Raw genomic sequence first — 12,245 nt, forward strand, 5'->3', positions numbered from 1 at the left:
CTTTAAATAAATAAATAATAATAGTAAAAACATTTAAATAAAAGAAAATAGAACTAAGATGGTAAAATATCTTTGTTTAGCAAATAAATTGGTAAAGTGCATATTTGTCAAAATACATGTGAAATGGATTTCATTTTTAGGTTGCTGTTTGTGTTTACAATTTTGGGATGTTACAATTTTAAACCGTATGAGTACCAAATCCCTCATTGCCATAATTTACCAAAACGGTAACTCTGGGGCAGCTGAGCTGATGCCACATCACCAGGCCAGTGTCAGGACTAACCCTTCTTTGAGGGAGAAGAAGGGAGGGAGTATTGTCAGGCGCCGTCCCCGCTGTTCCTCTGCTATGCAGGGACGGACGCCTGGTGACTCCGGCCGGGCGCCCTGTTGCCTAGCAACAGGTGTACCGCAGCTTCAGCTGGACCTCGCTGTCGGGCACATGCGCCCTGGTCCGTCCCATTGCCTAGCAACGGGACGATTCCCTTGCAGCGTGCCTCTCCCCAGTCTCCTCCAATCCCTGTGCCTCTGCCTCTATTTGAACCTGGCTCTGGCGCCATTAGGGTGCCAGAGTAACAGGTTCCTGACTCCAGTGTTTCCCTGTGATATTCCCTGTTTGACCCAGCTCTCCTGACCATTCTCTCGTCTCTGTGCTCTCCTGTTGTGCCCCGGCTTGACGACCATTCTCCATTCTTCCTGCACCACATTGTATCGTGACCTTGGCCTGCTTGACTATCCACTCGGATCATCCTATTGTACCTCGCCTCCCAATTGGCTTCCGACCCGGACCATCTGACCTTCCTTACCGCTACACCGGCAACTGGCTAGTAGGACCGCAACCTGCGTGCCTCGAACAGCGAAGTCCAAACCTCCTTGCGTGGGTCCCCGACGAACACCAGGGGCACGTTAGACTCCGCACCTGCTAGTTCAGTAGTGCTAATACCGGTTAGTGGCCTCCAGTTTTCACTGAAGCCTGACAGCCGGACTCTTCAGATATGTACATGTGACAGCCAGCTAGCCAGCTTATGTATACACAGTAGAACTGAAAGCCCAGATTTGGGCTTTCAATTCCACAGTTCAACTAAAATAAAAAGTTAAAATATAGATATAAATTATTAACACATTTACACATTAAAATAATGCTATATTCAAAGAACTTTAATGATTTTCATCTGTTATCACCATCCTGAGATAGTTCTAACAGAACAGGTATTGCTGCGGTATAAATACTGTCACAATACTTGTTAAATATGCTTCCCCCATGTAAAGGCATGAAAAACCTATTGCTGGCAAAAAAACAATGAATCTTAGTCTACCTTGCCTATGTTTAAACTGCTGCCTTTGATGAAACAACCACATTTGTTAGCATGGTGATTGTGGCATTAGATATTTTTCACCTTATATAATTCTTACACTGAAGTGAAGTACAACCCTTTCTAACACAATACTCACAAATTCATCTTAAAATCTTATATGTGCTCATTTTAAGCAAGATAGTGATGATGATAACTGGCTAATATATACAGATGACAGCTAGAAACAAAACAATGCTGGAGGCAATATGTAAGTCTGATTGAGAATTATGTTTTAACTGATGATGAACTAGCAATGGTAGCACATGGTCTTAAGGAGAACGAAAACATTGTTTGCAGTAAGCTCATGCAGAAATGTCAGATGAAATCCAGAAAAATGTAAATATGTCACATGGAATTTTAAAATTAACAGCAACAAAAATAAAATGTATTCTGAAGGGGATTATGCACTTTTTTTAAATAGGACCAACATAATCCAAAAATGTACAGAGAATGTTGGAGGTGTAATATGCACCTCCAATATTAAATACATGCACCTCCAATATTACGGTAAATAGAATATATATAAATTTAATAGTAAATATGATAGTAAATTTGATATAGAAAATATGTAATGTGTATGTTCAAGAGTATTATTGAAATGTGTAGCCCAATAATTGGAGTTAGAATGTGTGTTATGAAATTAGAAATATATATATACATTTATCAAATCACCCATCAATGTAACCCATCAATTGACTATAATCCATCTTAGTATTCTATGATAACATTTAGAGCATCAGCACAAATTTGTAAATGTATTCAGAATTTATTGTGCAAGGATTTCTTGTCAAAATTCATTCACTTCTAGCAATTCATTCATCTTTCGTGATACATTTCCCACTTTACAATTGGGAAGCCTTTACTACCATGAATATCAGAAGCTCTTTCGGAGACTTTGCCAACTGGACTCCACATTTTTAGAATTCAATTTGTCCAAATACGTGAATCTCTTCTTGCATGGCCGTCTTTCCGACTGGGCACGATGGGCAGGTGCCCGGGGCCCAGGGGGAAAGGGGGTCCAAGGTAATGAAAATAAAAATCCTGTAGTAAAAAAAAACAAAAAAAACTTACCTTTTGCTGTCACTTGACCTTTTAGGTCAGTTGACGATCCGGCTCCCTCCTGGTCCCCTCTTCCATGCTGTGTTCACAGTGAATGTCGGGTGTGATGACGTCATCATGCCCGACATTCACTGCAAGCACAGCACGGAGGACTGCAGCACGGAGGACTAAAGAAAAACGAAGAGCATGTGATCGGACTTAGACGATTAAAAGGTAAGGTAAGGGGGCCCATATATATATATATATATATATATATATATATATATATATATATATATATATATATATATATCTGTATTTCCTCATGTATAAGACTCACCTTAAAAAAATGTATTACATAAAATTATTGAACTTAAGTTATCACCAGCCTCTGACAGGAGATTGCAAATCTGGATGTGAAACTGTTAATACCAGCATCTGACAGGAGATTGCAAATCTGGATGTGAAACTGTTAATACCAGCGTCTGACAGGAGATTACAAATGTGAATGTGAAACTGTGAATCACTGTTAACACCAGCGCCTGACAGGAAGGCAGTGCTACTGCACAGCATTGTTGACAAGAGACAAGTCACATGACTTGTCTCATCTGAACTTTCCGTCACGTAATTTACAGCTCCGAGGGAGGAGAAGAGAAGTGTGTGAGGCTCCTTAAGCAATGTCATGCTGCATCCCTGATTGATCATAGGTAAATAGCGCAACTACTCTATAAGACGCACCCAGTTTTTAGACCCCAAATTTTTGGGAAAAAGGTGCGTCTTATACATGGGGAAATACGGTATATATATATAGAGAGAGAGAGATAGATATAGATATAGATATATATATATATATATATATATGTGTGTGTAAAAAAAGGGGGCCCCATAATGTTGCTAAGATGGCCCTATCTTCTGGCATTACTGGGGCCTGCTGTGTGTCGCTGAGGTTCATCAGTGTAGTCAGACGACCAAGCACATAAACTTATAGTGGTCATCTGTAATTTGGATCAAATTGTAATCAGGTATGGGGGTCATTTTGTTGCTACACGGAATTAGATATTGGGTCTATTGCCTGATATCACTGCTCCAATTTCAGCATCTGAGCCCAGCATAAAGCTGGGTCACCTGGTGCTCTTGTGGTAATTTTTGCCCATGTATTAAAATTAACTTGTTATATTCCCTTTAAATCCTTTAATCTTACTGTCACAGACTGGATTAGACTGATGGTCACTTACTGGTATTGATGCTGCTGAACTTGGAGGCACGGAGTCCAAAGCGCCTCTGGTCTACTCCAGGAACCCCTGCAAGGAGGTATGGTTTTTGCTGCAAGAGACGCGCAGGTTGCAGTTCTCTAAGCCAGCTACCATCGAAGTAGCGGATGAACAGGCGAGGTTGTACAGTCCGAAGTGAAGCCATGTGTTCTGTTGCCTAGCAACTGGACACTAAACTTACTGTGCATGCGCCCGTCGGTCGCTGGTTTGAAATAGAGGAAGCATACTGTTGCTAGGCAACGGGATGTGGCTGGAAAGAGGAGGCAAACAGCCGTCCCTAGCAACCAGCGAAAGTGTGGGGATGACACCTGACAGTCACTCTTACTCAGTAGTGCATGGGGTTCCAGAGATAAATGAAATACTCACAAATCACAATGCCCTGGAACGGTGAGCATCTTCTTCCTCCACTGTCAGAGGAAAGGTCGGAGCCAGTGGCATCATTGCACACATGAAACTTGATATCATAGAGTGTCCAATTCATCGCCAGCACTAGGAGGAAAGAGCCCAGGATTAGTGGAGGCTCTAAAAGAGCCATGATCGTCCCAATCCTGGCTCCAATGGGAATAGGCAACCTCATTTGAATGTATTTCCCGTTACCAGATATTGTCTAAAATCACAACGGAAAATAAAAAAAGTCATTCCGCTCTTTGGCTATAGAAAAAACGAAGGCAATATCGGAAAATATAAAGTCTTAGGGGAAAAAAACAAGGCAATATAAGGATTTGTGTGGATACTGCACTGAATCTGATTATCATTAATGTTAGAATGTAACCAGCCCAAAAAATGCCAAATAGGCTCTGCACAGGAGAGTTCAGTTACAATGGGGATGTCTAGCTATTTGTAGATGCTCCACTTTACCAACAACTTTACTCCAGTTTACAATTTCAGTTAATTTTACTAGTACTTTACACAGTACCTTTACTGTACTTTTAATATCCTACTTTACTTTGCCTGAGTATGTCAGCCAGAAGGAGGAGGGTCTAAATATAATTACTGTGCTGGATTTGTCATTAAAAAAAAAAATCAATGTTCCTTGTTGTAAACCAGCCAGCAGGAAGCAGACATTTGCACAACAGAGGTGATTGTATGCCATTTAGTCACCAATAAATAAACTGTTAAACTTGTTCCCAAAAGTACTTTCACTTACAGTATACATGTCATTCAAGAATTTGTTGTCAATGTATCTTTTGTTTTTCATTTTGACTCTACCTTGACTCTACAACATAAATCTACTGAAAAAAGGTTTAGTTGATTTTGAAGAAAAAATGTTAAATCTTGAAAAGCTTCCATACTAATAAAACAAGATCATGAATTTATTCTCGCATGTTTTACATTAGCAGGTGCAGTCTGTAGAGATTGCAGGATATGTTAAAGTAGAGCAACAGCTGATTTAAGCACTTTCAAAATTCTAGAGTTGACTTTTTATACATCAAACACCATATAATATGACAGCATATAAACCAGGGGCATGACTTGAATGTTCAGGGCCCCAAGGCAAAATGTTGATGCCCCCAAAGTCTTCTACTGTCCTTGTACCTCTCCTCCCTTACCTTTACGGCCTGCTGCCTGCTCTTCCTCCGCTGACTGCCACTCTGCACTTCACTTCCTGCTCAGAGAGGAGGGGACATCAGTGTCTCGTTGCCCTCTAAGCAGAATGTAATTTGGGAGCCTTAGAATGGCAGATTTATCGTACAATTTTTGGAGGCTTCACATTCCTTGCAGTGTCACACTTCAGGGAGCTCATTAAACGCCTTGCTGACCTCAAACACTACGCTATTCTCATGTCAGCGCTATGCTCAGAGCAGATTGCAGAGGGCAGCAGCACTGGTGACAGAACTTTAAGGATCTGCTTACTTAGGACACATACTTACTGGCATTTTTAAATATATTTTACATGCATTTTTAACATTTGCAAAACAGATATAAACAAATCTGACACAATTTTACAAAAAATATTGTTCCTAGTGTTACCATATGCATTTTTACTAACGTTGAGTTCTCTTGTGTTGCAGTAGCATTTTTTTTTAAAACTACTTTTTCCATTTCTGTGCATTTGTTATAATGTTTTGCAAAACATACAAATCCAAGTAAAGTGGTACTAAAAAGTCAAGAAAAAACACATGTAATTACTAGCATTTAAACAATGCCTCTAAAACAACAATGATTAAGATACCTTATGTATTATGAGGAATGTTAAAATATATATTACAGGTGTTTAGAATCCCCTAGACCCTAGGTTCCCAAACTGTGCGCCGCGGCTCCCAGGGGTGCCGCGGCGCTGTCACAGGGGTGCCGTGGACAGGAAGGAAAAAGAAAAACAACTACTTACCAATCCGGCGGCGCCCAGGACCCAGCATCCTCCTCCTTCCTCATTTCTCACTGAATGCCGGGCATGACGTCACGCCCAGCATTCAGTGAGAAACGAGGAAGGAGGAGGATGCTGGGTCCCAGGCGCCGCCGGATTGGTAAGTAGTTGTTTTTTTCTTTCTGTCCACGGCGGGGGCACCACGAGGGGCAGAGGCTGAGGACACAGCGAAGGGCAGAGGCTGAGGGGACAGAGCGGGCAGAGGCAGAGAGAACAGAGCGGGCAGAGGGGACAGAGCGGGCAGAAGCTGAGGACACAGCGAGGGGCAGAGGCTGAGGGGACAGAGCGGGCAGAGGCAGAGAGAACAGAGCGGGCAGAGGGGACAGAGCGGGCAGAGGCTGAGGGGACAGAGTGGGCAGAGGCTGAGGGGACAGAGCGGGCAGAGGCTGAGGGCACAGCGAGGGGCAGAGGCTGAGAGGACAGAGCGGGCAGAGGCTGAGGACACAGCGAGGGGCAGAGGCTGAGAGGACAGAGCGGACAGAGGCTGAGGACACAGCGAGGGGCAGAGGCTGAGTGGGCAGAGGCAGAGGGCACAGTGAGGGGCAGAGGCTGAGTGGGCAGAGCAGGCAGAGGCAGAGGGGGCAGAGCGGGCAGAGGCAGAGGGCACAGCGAGGGGCAGAGGCTGAGGGGGCACATTGTGTGTGTGGATGTAGGGGGCACTGAGTGTGTGGATGAGTGTGTGGATGCAGGGGGCACGGTGTGTGTGGATGCAGAGGGCACGGTGTGTGTGGATGCAGGGGGCAGGGTGTGTGTGGATGCAGGGGGCACGGTGTGTAGGGATGCAGAGGGGCACAGAGTGTGTGGATGAAGAGGGGCACTGAGTGTGTGGATGCAGGGGGCACAGAGTGTGTTAGCTGTAAATTATTCTTTGACAGAAATATAATTGAAAAAAATATACATAAATAAATTATTTTCCCTTGGATTTATGTGTATTATTTTTTTATACAACTAAATAAGTATTTCTGTTCTGACCTAAATATTTATTACGTCTTTTTGACTACTTATAAAACGGGACTGCTCGGTAATTATTTTGGAGGGGTGCCTTGAAAAATTTTTGGAGACTCTAAGGGTGCCGCGAACTGCAAAAGTTTGGGAGCCACTGCCCTAGACCCAAGAAATATTGTCCAAAAATGTCCTGAGAAATGGTCCATGTTCAGTAGTCAGGAGACTGAATTCCAAAGCTTCAAGCACCAGTGCATCAAACTGGCAGCTGATTGGATGGATGTCATACAATATAAATATAAATATATAATGTAAAGTTGTTATCTTCATTTGCAGGCTACAGTGGTGCTAGAAAGTTTGCAAAACGTTTAACATTTTCTGAATTTCGGTAAAAATGGGACCTTAAACGTATTCAGATCTTCATCTAAGTCATAAAAATACATAAAGAGAACCAAAACACATAAAAGGATATCATTTTTCATTCATGTATTGATCAAAATAATTCAACACTAAATTTCCTTGTAAGAAAATGTTTGTAAACCTACCTATTAATTCCATCCTCAGTTATATTGATTTTCTTAGGTTAACACTTGGTTTAACAAACAAATGCAAACAGGCGCTCTGATAATTATTTGCAGAATCCTCTTATATACATTTTATTGCATGGGCCAAGAAAGTGCACAATATATTGAGGAGAGTATATCCCCCCTCTCCCCCTCATTGCCTGACTTCCTCAAAACCTTGAGCACTTTCTTTCCTGTCTATGCAATAATACAGCTGTAAGAGGCTTTTACAAAGAAACATGAAGGGAGTGTGAGCCCTTTGCATTTGTTTGTTGTACTTCAAAAACTGAAAGGGAGATCACCAAATCGTAACAGTGCTTCATGGTGAAGGTATCAGGTGGCGCAGGGGGAGGGGGGGGGATTCAAGCACCATTTCTATAATATTTGATTAATACATCAGTTTAACCAACATCAGTAAACCAAGCATACAGGTCTAGGTGCACTCTGCTCTAACAGACAATACACTGCAGGACAAAAACATGTGTGGAATATAAAGTCCCAAAAGAATGCACAGAAAAATGAAAAAAAAAAAATCTATTAATGTAACATGTTAATAATAATGTCATCAATGACAAAAAATAGTTTATTTTTTCATTTTTCCCCTATAAAATACATTTTATGGGATGTCAACTGTACATAAAATGCATTTTTACAGTTGCTCCTGATTATAGAACGCATACCCGACCATCATCACTCATAATCGGCACTTACACCCGACCTGTAGCTGGATGCAAGTAATACGACAGAAAAATAACCTATCTTTGAGATGCCCAAAGCTTGAATCAGATGTTGCTGCGTGCCCTCATGCTCGGCCAGGGGCTGATCTAGACTTTATGTTTAGGGGGGGGCGATTTTGCATAAACGCCCCTCCTTTGCTCTGATTGGCTGGCCTGCGTTAACCCTGCCTTCCGATTGGCCCCGCCCCCTCCCGTTGTGGTCGCCGGCTGGCACCACTCTGATTGGCTGGCCCACATTTAGCCCCGCCCCCCGCTCACGCTTAGCCCCGCCCCTCCCGTTTTAATCGGCGGCTGGGACCTAGCTTTTTGCTGCTAGGGGGGGGCGAATGCCTCGATCGACCCCCCCTGGATCCGCCACTGTGCTCGGCACACCCTTACTGTACATTGACTATATGCATACGCCCAGTCCCCTCCACATTCTGCCACTGAAATCATAGGCTGCGGAAGGGACCATTGTACTCAAAGTGAAATGGATGTTGCTGAGTTCACTGATGTATCATCTGTTTTTTACGCAAAAATACGGCATGTATTGCCATTTACATTCCTTAATGAATAGGCCCTATGTGTCTTCTACTTTATACATCTTTCCTACAAGGGTTGTACTTTTTTTTTTTTAATGGTAATTGACTAATGGCATATTTGCATTGTATGCATAGCCTTCTCCATAAGCCTCACATCTGCCCATACAGCCTATTGCGAACAGCATACAGTCATTTGTTTATACACTATATAGTATTTAATAGGAAAGAGCTTTATGTAAATGTATCACAATGCTACTCTTTTACCATGCTGTAGATAATCAAATGCTTTTTTCTAGAGAAACATTCTGCAAGAGTTAACATTTGCAAGTATTGCAACCTCTCATTGGTTTTAGCTTTGCATTGTTTGGAAAGTCTTGCTCCACCCTGTTGCTTTCAAATATGCTATGCATGTTCTTCCTTGTTGAACAAGTTTAACATCTATGTCTGCTGCACACATGAATGTGAGAGGTTCAACAGGGTTTTTTTTAAGTGGCTTTTTCTTTCTCTACATATGTCTTCTTTTATTTTGCAAGACAACTGCAGAAAAAAAACTCAAGTTTGTTGTTCTGGTAAGTACGAATATAGGGTTATGGTTGTTTAAAAAATTATGCATGTTCTTCTAGGTAGAATTATAGCACATTTGAATATATTGCTTCTTATTAATGTTCTTTATGCAAATTGAAACAAATGTCTGTTTTATGGAATCAAGAGCATATTTTCCAATTGTCCTCTTTTGGATCTGCTATAAATCTCCGTTGCTGCATTTATCTTATTGAGTATTATGATCATACTTTTTCAATAGTTCACAAAATTGTTTATCGAGATCCGCAAGTAAAGGCATTTATATTCACTCTGTGTATTACTATTGTTAGCTGTTTTATATACAGCAGTTCGTACTGTAGGGATCGGTTGCAGTCTTCAAATCGATGGGATAATGTATACTCCCTAGTGATCAGCAATTTACATTTTTTAGCACAGCAAATATCTTCCTTCTTTCTATTATTACAGGAATCCCATTCCTATTGTAATTGTATTTGAACGTTTGCATTTGGTGTTATTCCAATATTTACTGTCCCCAAATTTTGGTATAACCCTCTATGCTCTGTTCCATCACTGTAAGAGAAGAAATTATGATCATGTGTTTAAGTACTTGGGGATCTATTTATGACCCTTCGCATTTTCTCTACATTAACTATCATTTCTTATCACAGTGATAAGAAATCATTTCATGTAGCTATTTATTAAAATTGTTCAGCCTGGACAGCAGCTCTGATAAGATCCTGTGCCAGTGAGGAGTCTATAGTAGGGTGACTATATATATATGTTTATTATTTATTGCTGCTAACTTCAACTAAACATTTTGTTTGGTTGTAGTTATCTTTTAACAATGAACAGAAAACCCTGCCATATCCTTTCCTAGCTTTGCTATTTAGTGCATTTTACTGCACGGCATATTGGCACAGTGACTGCCAATTACACAGATCCATGAAGTTTTTAATTTCATAAATTCTAATTGCATTGTGTGCAAAGGTTACAGTTGCCAACTTAGCATCGAAAGGGAGAAATTATTTCCTCCAAAAATTGTAATTAGATAAATTCCCTGGATCAATCACCCCTATAATGTCCTCTACTAAGTATAGCAAAGGATAACATTTCTGTAAGAAAGACGTCCATTCAAATTTTTTTTCATGACTGCTGCTGGTCTGTTCTAGTTTTTGAAACAATTGTGGACTTATCTTCTTCATATGTATGAGCTATTTTTGAATTGAGTGCACCCTCTTGCCTTTGAGTTTATATATATATATATATATATATATATATATATATATATATATATATATGTTAACCCGTGCATGATACTCATGCATTCTAGTCAAATCAAGCTACTTAAGGTCTTTAAAAGGTTCTTGTCATGCATTTGGGCCTAGCCCAGGCCTCCTCAGGGGAAAGCGTTACTTCCCGACGCAAGCGCCCTTTTTAATGTGTGTTCATGAGGTAAAATTACCTCACGAAAATGAGTTTGACCCCTCAACTCGTAAATTTAGCCTTTACTACCCCTCCCACGGGGGGAAGGGGGGATGATGGAAGTTAACTGACTTGACTATTCTAATTTTTTTGTCAAATAATGTCAGTATACCAAATTTCAGGTCAATTGGATGAGCCCTTTCTGAGAAAATAGTTTTTTCCACACACACAAACACACTAACGCACGCCTCTACACATGTGTGTTCATGAGGTAAAATTACCTCACGAAAATGAGTTTGAGCCCTACCAAATTTCAGCCCTTTTTGAATTTTTTTCCCCACACACACTAAGAATTTAGTAGGTCAGTGTATAACTCTGCCCAGCAGGTGGCGCTGCAGCTCGGTTTTATTTTTTCCACACACACACAGACAGATGCCACTAGACATTTATATATTAGATATATTGTGACAGAGTCACTGGTTTAAATGGCAAGTATTCATGTTCCAGGCTGCCTGACTTGCGTGCTTTTAAACCCAGGAAGATTGCGCTGTATAGGAAGCAGTATCCAAAAGAGTCTGCTGGGCTTCAGGAAAAGCTTCTCAGGGTCTCTGTTATTTTGTATGGAGAGAGCAGGATGGGCTCCATGCAAAAGGCCCAGTCCGGGTCTTCTGGTCTGCAGGCTCACAGCAGACTAATTAGGAGCTGCACCTAAGTGATGGCTGTAAAAGGCTGCAGCTCTCCCTCAATCTCTCTCTCAGACCTGGGGAGGAGGTTAGTTGCCTCTTGAGAGACTTTGCTGTGGTGAGCAATAATAGATGTTTGATTTGTGTGTGTGACATAAGGTCCTTCACCCTTGAGAAAGGGTCTACGTGAAATGTGTAGTGAGTGCCGGACAGGCAAGGTTTTTACTTATGTCTTATTTACTTTGACTATGCTAGTAAAACTATATAAACAAAAGAGCCCTTCTTGTTGCACTCCTGACACCACTTGTGGGGAAAACACCCTGCTGACATCAGCAACACGGACAACTTCTTGTTGTAAGTCAAACATACATTTATTGTTTGTATCACAATAAATGGGAACACTTCTTGTCAGGATGACACCAGCAAGAAATACCCTTTGCTTACATCTCCTGGTAAACATAGTTCAGCTCTCTCAGAAATGGCCAACTAGTACTCAGCATCACTCACCCCTAACAAGTGCACAATTCAGGATTAAATATACAAGTCTCCTCCCTTTGGTCTAATTACTTCATTATACTACCTGTGTGTCTGCAGGCTAGGAGTTTGACTCTGCAAGGATTTAATCCTGTATGCGGCCATTCTCTGAAGATTCCCCTTCCCCGGGACCTCACCTTTCTCTATCCAGGAAAGGAGGTGTGGCAGTTAGGCCTCTTTGCCACAATATATATAGATATAGATATATATCTATAGTACACGTTCAAATCTGACAAAAGTCTTAAATAACAAATATTAGAAAGAAGGTGTTTGC

The 12,245-nt window shown here is 41.3% G+C and overlaps 1 protein-coding gene across 1 annotated transcript in view; it reads left to right on the forward strand.

Moving 5' to 3' along the window:
• The first annotated feature begins 9,229 nt into the window (after window positions 1–9,229).
• ACP3 (acid phosphatase 3) overlaps window positions 9,230–12,245 on the forward strand; it is a 37,417-nt gene continuing 34,401 nt past the window's right edge. The window contains exon 1 of the mRNA XM_075212443.1: window positions 9,230–9,358. Within this exon, the coding sequence (XP_075068544.1) occupies window positions 9,230–9,358 (129 nt within the window). The remainder of the gene's footprint in view (window positions 9,359–12,245) is intronic.

This window comes from Mixophyes fleayi, chromosome 5 (genome assembly GCF_038048845.1).
Source record: "Mixophyes fleayi isolate aMixFle1 chromosome 5, aMixFle1.hap1, whole genome shotgun sequence".
Lineage (NCBI taxonomy): Eukaryota > Metazoa > Chordata > Amphibia > Anura > Limnodynastidae > Mixophyes > Mixophyes fleayi.